We start from the raw sequence: 20,287 nt of genomic DNA, 5'->3' as shown, positions 1-20,287 counted from the left end.
TCAAAAATCGAGGCGGTTAAGCAAAGGTAAATAATCCTTACAAATGATCTGATTTACATTGCCTTTCCACTATTATAAACTACGTGTTTGTATGAAACTTAATTTTAGAAACATTTAGTTACCTTTCAGCAAATCACCTAACATTTAGCACTTTCTGAACGTTTTATGATTAATACGACTACGCTGACCAACGGTTTTTTACCTGACGTCGGATTTAGCCTCGCGCGACTCCGATTTGAAATGGTTTGCGCGGTTCCACAGGCTGAATCCGATTAAATTCAGCAACAGTAGCAGGAGTAGCAATTAAAATGAATGCACCATATCAGCCGGGACTTCCGAAATGTAATATTTATTTCCCCCCGGTTTGTTATAAAGAATGCTAATCATAAGGCAAGCTCGAAATTTTATAGTTGCAATTTGTTTATTTATTCTTATGTTGATTAGTTATGTGTGTGTATGTGTGTGTGTGTGTGTGAGCTCGTTTATGTGGTTAATGAGGACACAAATTTGTATAATGACATGGGTATGACACAGGTATTACAATGAGGAGGTGATTTATGAGGACATTTTCAGTGTCCCTGTAATTCTAAAGGCTTATAAATCATTCAGTTTTTTTTTTTAAATCCAAAACTTTGGTTAGGTTGGGGTATAGGTCAATAGAAAATACAGTTTGTACAGAATAAAAACCACTATGGAGAGTCCCCATAAATTCAGAGTCATTTGAACATTTTGCAAAAGAGGTCAAAGATAAAATAAGGTAATCGACTTACATCATTGTGAGTCTCAAAAGAACAGCAGGATTCACACCCAACAGATGTGAAGTCATACAACTTTTATTTAATGAGAATAATTTTTATTTTAACCATTTTGCAACAGAAACATTATATACATTTAAATGGGCTCTAAAAGTAACTTATTTGGCATTTCAAGAACAATTTTCCATTAGGATATACACAAATTGCCTTTGCGTTAACACAGTTTTAGACAAGTAAATAATATTTCATCATTGCTAGACTACACACATAGACACAGACGCACAAGAATACACAAAATAACAGACACTGGTGAGTGTGCATGGATAACAAAACAATGCATTAACTGTTTTAACTTAGAAAGTTTTATGTTCAGTTTGTGCATATATTTAACAAGAGACTCTTGCATATCTACCGCTTTCACATTACTCTACCTTTTTTGTTAGAAGGCAACATTTGTTTCTTGTAGATTAATTCTTTATATGCATGTGTTAACTGATTTAATCTCTCTCTCACTCTCAGTCTAGCCTACATAAAATGCCCTAAAACAGATTAGATACAGTTCCTGTCCTATAGTAAATGTTTATACTTTAAAAAAAAAACAAAAAAAAACATACTAATAATTTTTTAAATAAGGCTGGACGATATGGCCAAAATTGATATCACAAGATATTTCTTAATTTCGGTCGATACTATATAATCCGATATCGATATTAACACTATTAAAAAAAGCCTCATAAAAACTGCCAAGAACGCCCACAACAGATATCTCTGTATACAAATTTATGAAAAATTAATTTCCCATGTCTATGACACCTCATTTAAAACCATATAATATATTAGAAAAAAAAAATATATATATATTGTATTTGGCTTGCATACAAACAATAAATGTGAAATCACTGTCAAATAATAGTCTCAGACTCACCTAATACAATTTTTTATGTTTTTAAAAAAGTATCTTCTGCTCACCAAGCCTGCATTTATTTGATGCAAAATACAAGAAGAACAGTAACATTTTGAAATATTTTTACGATTTAAAAGAACTGTTTTATATTTGGAAATTGCATCATTACTCCAGTCACATGATCCTCCTGAGATCCTTCATTCTTGTATTCTGATTTTGCTGCAAAAAAATAATTTTCAGCTGAGCAGAATTTATTCAGGTTTATTTGATGAATAGAGGGTTTCTGCAGAACAGCATTTATCTGAAATACAAATTGTAACATGAATGTCTTTATCATCTCTTTTGATAAATCCATTTTTGAACATCCTTGCTAAATAAAAATGTCTATAATTTCTTTCAAAAAACAACAACAACAAAAAAGAAAATAAAAAGAAAGAAATCATACTGACTCAAAGCTTTTGAATAGTGTATAATGTTACAAAAGATTTTTATTTCAGATAAATGCTAATCTTTGGATCTTTATATTCATCAAAGAATCCTGAATATTTTTTTTTTACTCAACTCTTTTAGATATTGATAATCAGCAAATTAGTATATTAGAATGACACTGAAAACTGGAGCAATGATGCTGAAAATTCAGTTTTGATCTCAGGAATAAACTACAATTGAAAATAAAGCAGTTATTTTAAATAATAAAAATATTTCAAAATTAAACTTTTCGCTGTACTTTGGATTAAATAAATGCAGGCTTGGTGAGCAGAATAATTATTTAAAAGAAACACATTCTTAAAACATTAAAAAATCTTATTGTTCAAAAATGTTAAGCTGTGTACGCTGATTATTCTTATAGATTGAAAAAAAAGTAAAATAAAAGTAGGCTATAAAGAGTATGAAAAGTGCTCCGAGTTGCTGCAGAGGAAAAAAATAAACGTTGCTGGAAACGGACTTGAATGCAAAGTGATTGTCTGCCAGCAGGAGGCGCTGTGAGAGCGGTAGAACAGTGTAGAACCAGCGGTTATGAACGTTTTTTTATCAGATAAAATGAAAGTGCCATCGAAACTTTTCTGTAGACAGTTGGTTCCCTTCAGATATACATTCATATAAAACACCCGCGACGTGTTTTGATTTCGAAACGTGCAGTGCTCGTGTCTATTCAACGAAGTCAAACCCCACATATAAATCAATGAATGGGAAACACTGGCAATGTATATCGAAATATCGGAAATGTGTTTAAAAATAATTTCACCGTTATTGGAAAAAATATATCGCAGTACATATTGATATTGAATTACTGTCCAGCCCTATTATAAAATATATATTGCATGCATGTACTCATGCAAGGCACTGAAACTTTTGCATCACAACCAGAATAGTCCAAGATGGATGTCTGGAATCAGATCGTTGATGTAGAAAGCACAGAAATGAAAGAATCACCCAGAAAAAAAACACAGGATCAGCTATTGTCACACAGCATCCTCTGCAGTATTGTCACTGGGTCCTTTCAGTGCCTGTATCTCTTTGCCAGGTTCCTCCTGTAGATTGGCTCTCCTGGATTCCTCTTTTGCTTCTTTATTCAGTAACCTGTAGTTGATACCCATTCCGATGAACAGAAACAAACTGCCAACCACAAGGGCAATTCCACAGGAAATGTATGTATACATGTAGTCATGGTAGATGTCCTTGAACTTCCCTGTGAGTGCATAAAATCATAATTAAAAAAAAGTCAGTGATCTAAGTGGGGCCATAAATTCATTTTCAACAAGTCCCAATATATTCCTCATAATGAATCTTAATTTTAAAGATATGCAAAAGTATTTTCTTCTAGGACTGCGTGGTTAATCTATTTCCAAGATTTTAGATTACATTTTATTTAAATGCAAAAGGAAAAATTTATTTTTGGTCATGTGACTGTTCATTATTGGCAAACAAACAAACAAACAAAAAAAGTATGAATCTTAGCCTTCACAAGTTATTTTTAAATGTTTCTGTTCTATGACAAATACTCTCACGTCTCTCAATTAATATGAGGTCCTAAAAGCTGCATGCTTAATAAATAAAACTTTTTTTGTATAATTTGGTTTGTTGTTCAAAACTGGCCAATTATATGAGACATAAACACACTCCATACTCACCTAGTAAGGGTGGCCCCAGTAAAACTGGCGCACATTCCACAATCGTCACCAGTCCTACAGCACTGGAAAAACGTTGAGTTCCCACAAGATCCATGAGGGTCTCAAACAGCACAGAGCTCAGCCAGCCGTAGGCAAACCCAAAGAACATGGAGTATATCACAAACCCTGTGTAGTCGGTGGTCAGAGGGACGAGCAGGTGGCACACACCATTAAGGAGAATGGATGCTGCAAAGAAATACTGCACCCTTGGTCTCACCCATTTTGTGTTGGCGACTATTCCCATTGAAGGTCGTGCCACCATATCTACAAAGGCCAGGACAGAAAGCAGAAAAGCTGCCTTCTCTCTGGGAATGTCCTTACTCTTAGCGTAGTTACTGAGGAACACAAGAGGAGTGAAGAGGCCGAAGAACATGATCACGTTACCCATAAGGTAAAGCAAGAAGCCACGATGCTTGAAGAGTGTAAGATCGATAAAACCATTGATAGTGTCTATTACACTCTTTTTCTCTCTGGCTTCGCTATTACTGTTGGCAGCTTTGACAGCAGGTTTTGGTTTTGGCCCAATGGGCCTCATCAGTGATCCAGCTACACAACAATTCAGCAGAAGTCCTCCCAGAATCAAGAAGCTCCCTCTCCAGCCGAATTGGTCGAAGAACCAGGTGTTCAGGGGAGCCAGAGTACACAAAAAGACTGGGCTACCAGCCATAGCAATGCCATTAGCTATTGGGCGCCTCTTGTAGAAATATTTCCCAATCATTGTAAGAGCTGGGTTGAGATTAAATGCCAGTCCCAGACCTGTAAAACATTATAACACATAGTTCAAAATGAAAAAATGTCCCCTTGTGATAAATGTGTCACAAGAGTGTAACATCACTAGGAGTGTTATTACTGTAAATTGCATGGGATAAGAACAACGGTGCATGTTTAAAAATCATATTTGTTTTTAATTATACCTCCCACTACACCGACACAGAAGTACAAGCCTTCGATAGTATTGCAGAAAGAGGCACCGATAAGCCCGACTCCTGAAAGGCAGCCTCCTAAAATCATAATAGGTCGACTTCCATACTTATTGACCAGGATACTGCTGACAGGACCTAGGAATGACATGAAAAAAAAAAATCTTTCAGAATTTGCACAGAGCAGAGTAAAATTTATTTATTTCTGTAATCCGAAGCCATAAAAAGATTTCTGTTTTAAAAGCAATTTAAATGCTATTTCTGAAGTTACAATCTAATAATGAAATAATTAAATCATTATATATATATATATATATATATATATATATATATATATATATATATATATATATATATATATATATATATATATATATATATATATATATATATATATATATATATATATATATATATATATATATATATATATAAAAAGAAGCTATGTTTTTAAAATATAAATATTTTGTAATAACAATATACACTACTGGTCAGTAATTTTGGGTCAATATTTTTTTCTTTCTTTCTATTTTTTTTAAAAATAAAATCAATATTTTATTCAGCAAGGATGTGTTAAATTGAAAAAAAAATGATAGTAAAGAAAATATATTATTATATAATATATAATATATATTATTAGAAATTGTTTTTTTATTTTGAATAAATACAGTTCTTTTTAACCTTTTCTTCATCAAATATATTAGACAGCAGAACTGTTTCCAACACTCATAATAAATCAGAATATTAGAATGATTTCTACATAATCATGTGATAGACTGGATGTTACATGTGACACTGAAGGCTGGAGTTATGATGCTGAAAATTCATATATATATGTGTGTGTGTGTGTGTGTATAAAACAGATATTTTGATATATTACTGTATTTTTGACCAAATCCAAATACTTAAAATTTTTTGTGGTATAATAATAAACCACTTCGATGTGAAAATGCTTTATCTCAAGTTAGTGTACTTGTTTACCAAGGAGGTAACAGTGTTGTTGAAAAGCATGCTTGAGATTAAATATAATTCCAAGTTATCAGGAAGTTTAACACGGGACTTGATTTTATCCATTGGGAATTGATGGGTTTGAAAACAACGAGGTTGAAAAAGATGGACTGGCCTATCACAGGAACACTGTTTTAGAGGTGGAGCATGTTTTTATATTATGATAAAACATTATGAAGACAAACATCTATCTGAAATAACATAGACAAATTAACTGTTTACAAAAACACCAGGAATGTATAGGCTACTACAGTAAAACTATGAATGGTCAATTTAGATTTTTTTATGACGTAAGTTGATATTCTCTTTTCAGACCACTAGAGGGCATTGCAGCTCTGTGGGGAAGAACAATAGAATTTGACATTACATATTATAAAAAACAAAAAACAAAAAAAGAAACATCTAACTGCAGATTTTGCTGCTTCCAATCATTATCCAGTAAACTGAGCATAAGATGTTACCTGTGAAATGCAGAGGCTGAAAGACCAATCTTAAAATGCTCAACTAAATCATATTCCAGTTATGTTTCACCCTATGGTAAACTTTAGCCCTAACAAACCTGATACTCTCCTACAGTGGGAAACACAACGATCCCAAAGGTATTTCCAGTTACGTGCGTGTTTTTAAGTCTTTCCTGTACTGAGACCAAATCCTATCATAAATGTACGAAGGAAGCCTGCTAATCATGTGAAAACTGGGGAGTGATGGTGAGCGCCTGCACGTTTCTGTCTCCCAGCTACAATAGGCTGCCTTGTTTGCCTCTCTAATCCACCACGCAAGCACAGCGGGGGAGCAGCTTACCAAAGAACATATTAAAACATTTATAAATGTGGAAATTCATTAGTGTCAAGTACAAATGTTAAAATCATCAAACTTTTATTTTGATGGAAAAATGCAGATAAATCAGTATAGGCCTACTGTATATTAAAGCCTCTACAATTCGATAATCACATAAAAAGCCTTATCATGAATTTCAGTTTTTCAGACTGTAAATGTGGTATAAGAATAAAAAATAGACTAAGTCCTTGGGTGACATCAAAAAATGTATTCCTCCTGACGTATCAGATCAGTCCACATTCATGTAAATGTCCACATATCTGAACTTCTCTTGCTCCAGGCAAACCAACTCTGGGCTGATTGGGTCAATGACAACAAGCTTAAATGCACTTGAGGTCTATGTAGGAAGACATCTTGACTTAGAATGCCCAAACAAGACATCCCTGGAAAAGAAACGAACACCTTCTTACAGTATTTAGCTTAGAGGGCATTCAGACTGTGGCTGTATTGAGTGAAATGAGAGCAAAGGGGGAACCATAACATGTCAGTCATGGCCAGCATCAAGGTAGATGCTAAAACAATGCCATTCTGATTTACTTGTGAGCAGGGGAATTCAAATGAATATGTAACATATTGCTACACAGATGTCTAATGTGCAAAAGTCAGCATAAAATATTCACACAATTATGTCTTGTCTGCAGATATGTGAGTACAAACCAGTAGCACTACATAATGCAATTCTGCATAGCATTGTCGTCAGGAAAAAAAAAAAATACTGGATATCTTCCACGCGTGGTTGGTTCTGTGATCATCTGGGTCATATGCTATGTATTGCCCCCTGCATTGCAGAAGGGAATTAGTTCTGCTGGGCCAGAAGGATCAGTGTAGGAGTATGAGGTCAAATGTGTAGTCACAAGCCTCTCACAAGCCATGAGCACTCATGGCCATAATGTCAACCCCACCAGATTAGACTGAAAGGAACATCCTTATCGACTGGCTTACTGTTTTTCATGACAAATGTAAGGGCAAAAGCTGCAGCTTGACAGTAGTGTGTGGGTCAATGACACATACAGCATGAGTGTCCACAAAAAAAAAGGAAAAATCTATTAAAAGAAAGCAAAAAAAAATTACATTGTAACACCCTGGACTAACCAAAAGCGAAAAACGAGGATAAACAATGGATGAGTGAAGTGACATATAGCTAAGTATGGTGACCCATACTCAGAATTCATGCTCTGCATTCAACCCATCCAAAGTGTACACACACACACACACACACACACACACACACACACACACACACACACTGTGAACACACACCCAGAGCAGTGGGCAGCCATTTATACTGCGGCACCCAGGGAGCATTTGGGAGTTCAATGCCTTGTTCAAGGGTACCAAAGTCGTGGTATTGCCAGCCCAAGACTCGAACCCACAACCCTAGGGACCAAACTCTCTAACCACCACGATTTCCCTAAACAACTAAGGGAACTAAGGGAACAGAGAAGGCATGTAAAGGAAAAATGCATTATACAGGAACTTAATAACAATTAGAACAAAACAAGTGGAAAATATATATAAGTTATATAAAAATAAATTAATCCGTATTATAAGATTTTGTAAAATGGACTATTATAATAAGTTACTAGACAAGCTTAAGAATAATATTCAAATAAAATGAAAAGTACTTAATAGTATAATTAAAAAGAATACTGGAAAAGTAGATTACCCAAATTATTTTGTAAATGATGATAAAATAAATAAAATGAATGACATTGTCAATGAATTCAATGAGTCTCATGTAAATATTGGGTATAAGTTAGCAAAAGAGATTGTGGAGCAGAGAAATGGGCATAGGGTAGAGGAAGTTAATATTTCTAGTAATAATTGCTCAATGTTTATTAGGGAAGTTGATGAGAAGGAAATAAGTGACATTGTTAATAATTGTAATAATAAATATTTTACTGAATGGAAAATAGGAGCAGTTACTTTCTTCAATATATATATATATATATATATATATATATATATATATATATATATATATATATATATATATATATATATATATATATATATATATATATATATATATTGTTTTCCACAAAGAGTCACACATGTTTGGACTGACATGAGGATATGGAAAAAGAAAAAAAGGAGTTTTATTTTTGTGTGAACTAAATATTTAACTCAGATTGCAAGCTGGTTTATTTTTGCCTGTTTTAAATGTTATGTGTAAGTATACAAGCAAACCATACTGCCAGTATAGTACACTAATTAGGGTTTAAGCTGTAACCAAAAAGAAGCACCACACTGTCAAAATCAATGAAACCTATCCATAAAGGTTTATATTTTTTAACTCAAGTTTGATGTGCTCAGTAGCGTGAGAAGGCGAACGTGCAATTTAGTCTGTCTCTGTGAGTGTGCTGACATCATTCAGTGGTGCTCCACTTCCTGAGACAAGTTTGCTATTGACGCTAGTCATCACAAGTCTGTGCCACTCCTGAGTTAGCCGTCTCATCTCCTCATATCTCTCCAAGGAAAACATCTGACACTTGCAGAATAAAGAGCTGACTGAGAAGAAGGACTCTAGAGGGAGATAGAGTTACCCATTCAGAGCTCAATCTCTCAGCAAAGCAGCCGGTGGCTGATGTCTAAGCCTTGTTTAGCATGCCTCTCATTTCTTCCATTCGAATGAATAAGGGCCTTTCACTTGCACCATATCCATTGATAATCTGCGCTGGGATCTTCATTACCTGAACCATGATCTCACCACTGGCTTGAAAGCATGACTACACAGCTTTATTTAAAAGTTACTCAAGGACAGATTTATTCTAACTCTGGTTCTGAATCAATTCAAACATTTAGTATGAGATTAAACTATTACAAATTCGGAAATAACTTTTTATAATACATATAAAGAGCAGGAAGTCACTGCTTACCCCCTCCATACATGACAGCAAGCATGATGGAAGAGATCCAGGACACTTGACTGCTGGAGACGCTGAAGATCACTTCAATTTCCTTGAAGAACACAGTGATGGACTTTGGGAAGGCATAGGAGAAACCGATAGAAATGAAGGCACCAAACACTACGGCCCAACCCCAGCCACCTTCAGGAGGGGTGTATCCCACAGGACCTCCAACACAAGGTGCCATGGCTCCAGGTGCTTACAAAGATCTCTCTGTAAAGGGAAAATGGAGGGAAAAAAAGAAAGAGGTCAAATGTTTGGACTTCAAGATCTCAACATCTCCAAGGCTCATTATAAAAGTATTATACATAGTTGAATGATGTTACCCAATTTAAACTATAAAGAACGTGACACTAGAAAACATACAGGAAACATATATTTGCATTCAAAAGTTTAAGGTCGGAAATATTTTTTTCATGATTTTGAAAGAGGTCTCATGCTCACATGGTCGAGCTTGCTCATTCAGTGTTATTCTATAGGATTTTTCATCCATATATCCAGCAGATGAGAAATCTCCAAAGTCAGAAAACTTCCTCAACTGCATCATTTGAGGTATCATTCATGTCTGAAGCACAATTGGTGTGGGCACTGAAGTTTAAAACCCTGGGCCGGGGGTTTGTTCAAATCCATCTCACTAAATCTGAGCAATAGTAAAATTAATGCTAGCTTCTCTAATGCCTCAATTCATGGCCAGCAAATATAAGATTTTCTAGTCCTCTAAAGGTAAGCCTAAAACTTCAAAGCATCACATATTAATAAACATGAATCACACCCAACAGCTGCAAGAAATCATTGTGCATACATGTGGGAGAAAAAAATTCAAAGGAAACATAGACAGTCCATATGGAGTCATGGTGCCTTTACATATTAACGCCTCATAGCTGACCTGAGCACATCAAGCATTTGTAAAGCCACAGCAGGATGCTTTTAAAGTGAACATGCCCTCCAAAATGGAAATGTGAATGAAATTCTTTTAGGAGGATCAGAGATTTATGTCAGAGAGAAGCACCTTAATATCTGGTTATTTCCCCAACTGGCCTTTAAGCCTATTTACATGTGATCTTGGATTTGGTTTGCCAGCCAAGATAGCATGATCTTAAGAAATCAGGCAACTTGCTATTAGCTGCTAGATGTTTTTTAAGAACAACTTTCTCATTAAAACAACAATGTGCAGTCATAATCACAAACCAAATTCAGATGAGGCGAAAAGGGCCCTGATGCAAAAAAAGGGTCTTGCATCACCCTGAGGAGGTTTATTTTTTGTGATAATGACTGGCTGCTTGTACGTTGTCCTCCATATTACACGGTAACAACCAACCAAATTAATAAACGGACATGAAATGTACTCTTATGTATGGCGTATAGCACTGGTTCCCAACCTTTTTCAACTCGTGGCCCACACAACCAAACACATATGTTTGCACGGCCCACTGCAAAAAATTAACTGACCCCGCTATTGTTGGGTTAATAACTTAGTACTCAGAAGCTAGATTGTTAACCGTCTTTATTGAATGAACTGGCAATGAACAGAAAATAACTCGGGATGGCATCACTCAGCAAAATGGGAAAACCAGATCCAGCCAGAGCTCAGCAGCGGGTAGACACTCAGCGGCGTGCCACAGGTTGAAAACCACTGGCGTATGGTATTTTTAAAGTATTGCCAAACAGTTTCAAATGCAGCAGAATTAACTGAATTCTTACAAGCTCTCTTAACATACTTTGTCAGTGATACAATTATGTATTTAATTGGTACGAGATATATTTAGGTTTAGTCGTTATTGCATCACTGGGCTGATCACTTTGAATTTGCACCATCTGACAGTTTTATCATGTTGGCAGAGCATATTTGTTCCTTTCAAATGAAGTGCTCTATGGTTTAAAAGGAAGTGAGTATGAAATGAATCACTTTACAGGTAAAAACCGGTCCTTGACATGGCATCAGGCTAGACGTTTTAGTGCATTCAAGCTTAGAATCACACATTCCACACAGAAGCACTCCTACCTTTCTGGAACAGTCTATAAATTCTTTGCATAAAGTAGTCCAAAGTACTCTTCTATTCCATTGTGATGGCGAGCAGGATTTTAAGGGTCCAGTCTGGGTCAAGGCAAGTCTCAGGAGGTCGGCCTGTGAAAAAAATAAAATAAAGTTAAAAAAAAACTGTTGGAACTTCTTTAGTCCTGTGATATGGTCAGCTTCGTCAAACTGTGTTCAGCTGAGTTCAGGGCAGCTCTTATTGGCACCCAAAATTTACAAAAAAAAATTCAAGACAGGTTTCTATTGGCTCCTTGATGTTTTGATGTCACCATGCCCACTTGAGTCCCTGCTCTCCTCCTCCTTGTTTTTTTTGTCAAAGCCACCCATTCAGGACTCTGCTGAGGATACAGGTTTGAATGTGGAGTCTTTGAGATAGCATTAGCATTTCTTTTTGAATGTGTCAATGCATCCAATGTCAACAAACATCCATTATATTGTAACTGTAACTGTAAACAGGCGTTTATTTTATTACACTTCCTGCAGAGTCTCCTTGTTAATTTATAATTAGCTCTGATTCACGTTACCTGTCTTTCAATCAGGTCAAGGAACAAAAAACAATGAACGTCAATAAGGATGAACATTTGCTATTGCGCATGAGATGTGACACACACACACGCACACACACAGTTTCCGAAGGGTCGAGCCTTTTCCTCTGAATGCAACACTTGTTTGCAGTTGTTAATCTCTTTGAAATCTGTGAGAAAGACTGCACAAAATGTTCAGAACAAGAGCTTTTTCTTTTTTTGCCATGCGGTTCAAGGAACATAACTGCAGTGCAAAGGCTAATGTCAGAATTAGAAGCAATTTCTCTGACTTACAATACTATAAGCTATATTTTAGACACAACAAGCATCTGGATCAAATAAATGAGGAAGTATATATATTTACATGAAACATTAATCTGATACCCATTTTGTATATATTTCTCTTAGTTGAATACAAATACATGTCGGTGTATCTATCTATCTATCTATCTATCTATCTATCTATCTATCTATCTATCTATCTATCTATCTATCTATCTATCTATCTATCTATCTATCTATCTATCTATCTATTTTTTTAGCTATCTAATTTCAAATGAATTCTGTTCATTTCGGAAGGTTGCACAACCCTAAAAAAGTGTTTTCATGCACACCAATTCTGAATGAATCATCTCAGGTTTAAAGAGGCTTTATTGTCTTTATTCTACATGAGCAAGTCTGAGACTGAAGAACCAAGGTGACAATGTTTTAGGCCATATTTAAGCGAGAATAAACTGAACTGAAGTAATCGTTACACTCCATTCCTTTTTATGAAACTAGAAAATGTTCAGCTGCACGCACCTGCAGATTAGAACAGTAAAACACGTTCTTCCCAGTTCCCCTCTGTGACTTGCAAATGCCTAGTCACGCTTTCATTTCAAAGAGACCGTGTCCTGGACGTGACACCAAGCCCAAATATTTACTTTCTCCGATTTGCGTAGTAAAACTTTCACAGAACTGACATAAATAGATTTCTCCTTCATCCGAGGAAGCTTTGCACTCAGGCCAACCGCAGCAGGAGCAATTGAGGTCTTTTTTTTTTGGTGTGTGCAGCCCCACACCCAAAAAACACGAGATCTGATGACCATGGATTCACGGTGGAACGTGCACGTTGTTTGGAGAAAAACAGCTGTCACAATAAACACACCACAAAAGAGGCAGGAAAGAACAGATGGGGTAGTGCTGTCCCGTCGAGGTCTCTATTGTTCAACGGTCGCCGTGATTTTGCCAAGTTAGACACGTTCCTGGATAAACATCTTTTGATGATCCTGGATCAACATTATTGTCTAAAAATATAGACTTAAACCAATCCCTACCCTTAACCTATCCCTACCCATAATTTATTCCCCAAATCAGTGAGAAATGATAGCTGATTAACAAGGGTGTAGAAGAACCTAACCCTGATTGTAAGCCTGAAATAGAGACAGGCCTATTTCCTGAAAAGTGATATCTCAATTCTGATTGGTTGATTGGAACATTGTTCCAGAATCAACAAGGACGTTGATCCAGGAACATGTTGTACTTGGTGAAATAACGCTCACCATTGTTCAACACATCTAGGTTTAATGTGAAAGGAAGTGCTGCGTGACATTCCTAATGGCGTCATTTATGGGGTTTATAGGAAGGAAGAGGTTCAAAAGACTGCCAGTCTGATTGTCTCTTTCAATCTGTTTTCTACGTCACAGATTTCTGCTGCTGTGACCGTTAATATGACAATTCATAGCTAAAGGCTAAGATAAAATAGGGAAGACTTTGACCTTCACAGCTTCTAATTAGCTTTGGTGCGCACTGAGGTTAATTGTCATCACACTTGGGAAACACATTAGACTAAAATAGTGACAATTTAGCAAGCAGTAAGGATTTTATAGTACTCACCTGAATCAATACTGTTGCAAATGGCTCTGTATTCTGATACTTTTAGGTAATAGAAGTATATTTATATGTGTTGGACTATTCAATGACTGTGGACTGTTACTGCTCCCTTGATGAATTACGGAGTATGCTAGAATGTGCTGTAAAGTGCGTCATAGGAATAATCAGTTGTTGAGTGGAGTGCACGAGAATTTCCCTCATTTCTAGTGGTGTTTAATTGTGTGTGTGCATCTATAAGTAAGTTTCTATGTTTATTGATCATATTTAACATGTTGTTTATGGGTTATCACCATAATTATATTTTGTTGAGTTATTTAACTAATATGGCCTATATGGCTGATCAACCAGCATATATACTACCGAATTGCACAATTATTATTGTTTATTTAGTTCCTTCTACTGTTTATATGAAGCGGAAGTATATTTGTCTTTATTAAGTGTATTTAAACAGTATTTATACGATTTGAGGAAATTGTTGAATACGCTACAGAAATGCGTAGTCATGCCGTTATGCACAAGCTATTCTGTGTGATGTCATACAGCCGCAGGTTCGATTCTCAGTCTGACCAAAGTTGAATAATTTATATGTAAGGTATTGTAAGTGAAGAATATTACTTCTTGATATGTTCTAATGTCTTTCTAACTATTCATAGTGTTAACTTTGCTATTGTTTGTTGAATTGTTATGCAATGGTGAATTGCTATGCTAGAGGGAAGTTGTGGCCTAGTGGCAAGAAAGTTTGACTTCTAACCCTAAGGTTGTGGGTTCAAGTCTCGGGCCGACAATATCATGTGCTATTAGCCAATGTCATTATGGCTATTAGTATTAAACCTTGAACATGTGTTACTCCATGCCAATTTAAGGTCTGAGAAACATATCTGGTGCATGCTTATATTTTGGATTTTCTTTTAAAGTAGTAACTGGCAAATGTTTTTTGTTTTAGTGGAGTGCTTGACTGACATATGAGAAGACGGTCCTTCTGTGTTGTCTTGGATGCATCAGGACAGATTATCGTTAACACTAGAAATGCAATGTGAGAGCATTGATTTCAGATTGTTTCTTAATGTGGCTTAAATGATTTTATTTTTTATTTAAAGAAGTAGAATAATAAGGTGAAAACTTGTTCAGTCGAATGGAACTATTTGAAAGGAAGGCTGCAATAATTTACTTTAGTTCGTAAATCATCAAGTCTTGGTCTGAGCTGTAAAGTCTGAATGGGCGGCTGACCTTGAAAGCAATGGAGAGAACTGACAGGAGGGAACACAGTTAACAAGGACTGGCCATTTATCAAACAGCTAATTTGGATCCTTTTATCCACTGGAGGTCAATTCTGGCCACATGGACATAGATCACAACGGTTCAGAACATATGCCACATGCCTAATGTCTGTCTGCTCAAGTCACCATCCAGCCCAGGGTGTATTTACACAGAATAAGAAATAAAGTGAAAGAAATGAGCCACATATAACACTGAAGCATGCACATGAATGTTTGATTGCAGAGCCAAGATTGCTTATTGTACAACTAAATGTAATGCATTGGGATAATTGCCCATTCATCTGCAAACAGATTACATGCTTACATTCTGAGGCAGTCTGTATATTCATACATGAGTTACATTTGCAATAATTAAACATCAATGAGCTGGGGAAATATATATTACATTAGCAGATTCTGATGTATGATGATGCCTTTTTTTTTGGATGGGTTTAAGAGTTTAGATGATTTAGATCACACTGTATTATTTGGAGTGGGGCAGTTACATTTCAGAAGATATGACTGCCCATTAATGTATTTTTGCAATACTCTTAAAGTGCACCAATGCTCTGGACCTGCTGGCCTGTCCTGCTTCACTCTAGCAGGGAGTAATGTCACCGTTAGTGGCTCTCACAGTGGAGATGTGGCATTACCTCTATTTATACTTCAACTTATGCCTTAGAAAGTGCTCTTGTGCTTTCACAGAAATGTCCAATATGGTTATATCATGTAAAACCTTGGCTTAACCATAAAAAAATATTTCTTTTATATAGCTGAAGAAGAGAGTTAATGGTGTTTTTAGCTATGTTTCATTAAAAAATGTCCTTAAGGGATTAGTTCAACCAAAAATTAAAATCTGAACAGATTTGGAGAGATTTTGCATTACCTCACTTGCTCACCAATGGATCATCTGCAGTCCATGGATGCCTTCAGAATGATCCACTCAACTCTAGCTCATTCATGAAATGTAACTATTTAGGGGAAGTCGTGGCCTAGAGAGTATGAGTCCTAACCCTAAGGTTGTGGGTTCGAGTCTCGGACTGGCAATACCATGGCTTAGGTGCCCTTGAGCAAGGCACCGAACCCCCATCTGCTCCCCGGGTCCTGCAGCATAAATGGCTCCCCACGGCTCCGGGTGTGTGTTCACAGTGTGTGTGTGTCTGTTCACTGCTGTGTGTGTGCACTTTGGATGGGTTAAATGCAGAGCACGAATTCTGAGTATGGGTCACCATACTTGGCTGAATGTCACTTCACTTTCATTAACATCTGGTAAAGCAAAAAGCTGCATATCTGTATAAAACAAATCCATCAAGATGTTTTTAACTTCAAACCATTGCTTCTGGCTAAATATCTACACAAAATGAAGCTTTGCATGATCCATCAGTGCATAAAAAAAAAAAAAAAAAATGTATATATATATATATATATATATATATATATATATATATATATATATATATATATATATATATATATATATATATATATATAATAAATAAAAATAAAATCACTTCTAACTTAAATTTACAACATACAGTCTCTGGCAGCTGCATCATCCGATGTTAAATATACTTTAACACACAAGGGGTCCATGGCCCCTTGAACAGACACAAAATTGATGTTCCTAAACTTCCATATAGTGCCCTCATTGTGTCAACACAGCAGCGAGTGCATTCCCCTGCGTTATGCTGGATGAGGCCTGTCTCTGTGTAGATCTAAAACCTGCACTCAGCAGATAGACTGAACAATTCTAGGATCCATTTAACTCCCCATATGGATTTAAGCTGCAGCGCTCTAGTGAGTTTTTTTTTCTTTTGTGCTAATGTGTAACCTCTGCAATATCTGTGGCTAGGTATGATTTGTATTTCTGTCCTTGTTGTAAAGACAAGCCAGATGGCCAGCCTGCTGAGTGGGTACAAACAGCGAGACAAGTGATGCGTCACCACCGTCAGGCCTCTGGTGGTTGTGGTGGGGACGAACTTTGAATTTTTATAATCCAGCTTTGTCAGTATACTTTTCTGATATAGATCTAAAAGAGAGATTTTTCTCAGCTGTTCTTGCTTAAATATTCCTTGCTTCTTGTTAGTATTATTGTGCTGTATATGCAATCATATACAAAATTATTCATATGAACTACCATTCAAAAGTGTGAGGCTGGTTGGATTTTGTGTGTTTGAAAGAACGCTCACCAGTTATGTCCACTAAGGCTGCATGAAAAAAATAGAAAATTAAATAAAATCAGTAATATTGTGAAATATTATTACAATTTTGCATAACTGGTTTCTTTTTGGGAATATTTAAATACAGTTTTTATTTATTAGATTTTTCAGTAGCTAATAATCCAGTCTTCATTGTCACATGATCCTTAAGAAATAATCCTAATATGCTCATTTCTAATCATTATCAGTTCTAAAAACTGTTTTTGTTTTTTTAAAGATTTTGTGGAACAATGGTATATATATATATATATATATACATACATACATACATACATACATACATACATATATATATATATATATATATATATATATATATATATATATATATATATATATACATACATTTTTTTTTCATTAATTGACATATATTAACATTCTTTGATGAACACAGTTTGAAAGAGCAGAATTTATTTACTTCTGTAGTATTACTAATGACTTTACTGTAAATTCTGATCAGTTTAATGCAACCTTCTTGAATAAAAGTATTACATAATATTTACTAGTCCATCATTTCCATCTGAAGTTGTTTTGACATGCATATTGTTCCAGCACCAACAACACATGTTGATCAAGGAAAATAATGTACCTCGGATCCCTGCAGTGTCACATTACTTGTTAATTATCCTACACTACTTGAATGACATTATAGCTCCATCTGGTGGAAATGCTGCCTCCATTTGACTTTATAAGGTTAATTGCAGATATTGTGGCATTAAATTTTGCATGGGTAAGCACTGGTCACATTTTCTTCAGAAAATGCAAAAATATAGTGAAAAGATGTTGCTGTTGAGGAAAGAAGCTATTCGGGCTGCATCTGCCCCCTAACATCTTCCTAACCTCGAGTTTCCCCGGCATCTGCGACATACTTATTCATGTATTCAGGCATTCTAATATACCCCTGCCTTGGCATGGCAATTACCAGTCCATCTTTTCCACCCGCTCTCCACTGCCAGCCTCAAATCGTGCCTCTGTTCAGGGATAAGTATTCACCCCAGGGTCAGAGCATTCAAAAATACTTCAGTGAACTCATTTAACCACTGTACTGCTCCTCTCTTTAGAGACCAATCCTGCACCATGGGACAAAAAACCCTGACTAATTCCTAAATATTAGAAATGTGCAATTCCTGAATGAATTTATGCATGACTGGCATTTCAGTTTAAGCCAAGGTCTACATGATCAGGGTTAAATAGGGTGACACAGAGTTTTTATGTGATTCTGAGCTCCTGTGACCCAAGGCAAGCATAAAGTGAGAAATCTATTATGCAATATTCAGCAACGTATTGACATTAATCACAAGGACATAGCATTTGCAACACTCTCTCATTAGGTAATGTCTCTCTGTAAAAAATGAGGTGTTCATAGAACCACACACACACGCGCGCACACACACACTGATAGAACTGGGGTGAGAATGTTAATAGAGAAACCTTTTGGTAAGGCAGTACTGTATAAAAAAGTTTCTACAGAAACATGTCCCTTACGAGACTGTCCTGGCATTTGAGTCATGTGTGACTTTTAAGGTGTGCAAATGTTCTGTGGGTTTAGGAGAAAAAAAGATGGATGCATCTGTGGATTTTTAAGTATGACACAAGTGCAGGATTTTGCAGGTACTCAAATCAAAAGCCTCCCATATGATCACTGATTGATTGCCATGTCTGTCTCAAGGGTCCCTGCTGGAGCTTTTAAGATCAGGAGTCTCATTTCTGTTCATCTGAATCCCAAAAAGGCAGATCTTTTGTTGTTGCTGTTGAAGTAAATTCCCCCCATTTGTAATGTAATAATTCATGCATCAGAGGGTTAAATTAATGGAAGCCATTTGTTTTGATCTGATACATGTGACTGGTAAAGAGGCAACTGTTATATGATTTGCTTTATAGCATAAACCCTTAAAATCACATTCTACACACATTAACTCAGAATATGTGTATCTGAGGCTCACGTGCCTCATATTTTGTATTCCTTCTATTTTCTGCATGGTGAGGCCTGGGAAATTGACTCGGCGATGTTTCTATGCAAAGTGGGTTTACTTTTACATTAACATAAATAGGAATGTCTTGGGTCATCAATGCGGGACGCAGGTGTAGCCCCAATGTTAACATTGAAACGATTGTCAACCCTCAGCAAAGACACAGAAGGACCTCTGATGCAAATGAACGGCACGTTGCCATTCGCCCTGCTGTTTGCGTCCATCTTTCACACACATGCAAACACACTGTGTGATATGCCATGACGTTTATGCTAATATGAGCTTATTGTGCAGTAGTCAGCCTGCATTTGCTGAGTATGTTATGAATCTGGTGTCAGAACTGCTGAGAACCACTGTCAAAACATGTAACGTGACTCTGAGACAGTAACTCATACAAAACTGATCACGGAAGCAATAGTTTCCACTAAAATATAGCAGTTAATAAAGTAACAGTTACCTGGAAATAGATGATATGATAAGTGATTCTTTCACACTAGTCTCAACTGTTTGATTACTAACGTTCTTCAAAATATCTTCTTTTGTGCTCAAAGGAAAAAGAGCTTCACAACTTGAGGGCGAGTAAATAGATAAAATGTTTGTTTTGGGGTCAACTAACCCTTAAAAGATAAGAAAATTATATATATTTATAAATATATATATAAAAAAAACGATTTAAATCTTTATTTAATGCCCAAGCATTTATTTAGCAATTATCCTTACTAACGGTAGTGGTATCAAATTTAGTAACTAGTTTAGTAACTATGGTTATCACGGAAACCTTTGTAAAATATAGGCCACATGCGAATAAATGCAACTCATTTGCATAATTTAATAATTAATTAATAAATAATCCATCAGAGAGTTAAATTAATCATATCTATCCATTTAGACATGATACACACTTTAA

General features: G+C 35.8%; 1 protein-coding gene across 1 annotated transcript; it reads right to left on the bottom strand.

Moving 5' to 3' along the window:
• Positions 1-817: 817 nt before the first annotated feature.
• LOC128015917 (monocarboxylate transporter 1-like) lies at positions 818-11,729 on the bottom strand. Its single transcript, XM_052600167.1, has 5 exons — positions 11,507-11,729; positions 9,475-9,717; positions 4,745-4,888; positions 3,792-4,586; positions 818-3,349 (listed from the first exon to the last, which is right to left on the bottom strand). The coding sequence occupies exons 2-5, from the start codon at positions 9,689-9,691 to the stop codon at positions 3,123-3,125; spliced, it is 1,383 nt and encodes a 460-aa protein (XP_052456127.1). The 5' UTR covers positions 9,692-9,717; positions 11,507-11,729; the 3' UTR covers positions 818-3,122.
• Positions 11,730-20,287: the final 8,558 nt, after the last annotated feature.

Source organism: Carassius gibelio, chromosome A6 (assembly GCF_023724105.1).
Source record: "Carassius gibelio isolate Cgi1373 ecotype wild population from Czech Republic chromosome A6, carGib1.2-hapl.c, whole genome shotgun sequence".
Classification (NCBI taxonomy): domain Eukaryota; kingdom Metazoa; phylum Chordata; class Actinopteri; order Cypriniformes; family Cyprinidae; genus Carassius; species Carassius gibelio.
Note: the sequence above shows the minus strand (reverse complement) of the source record. Positions and strands in the feature narration are given on the sequence as shown.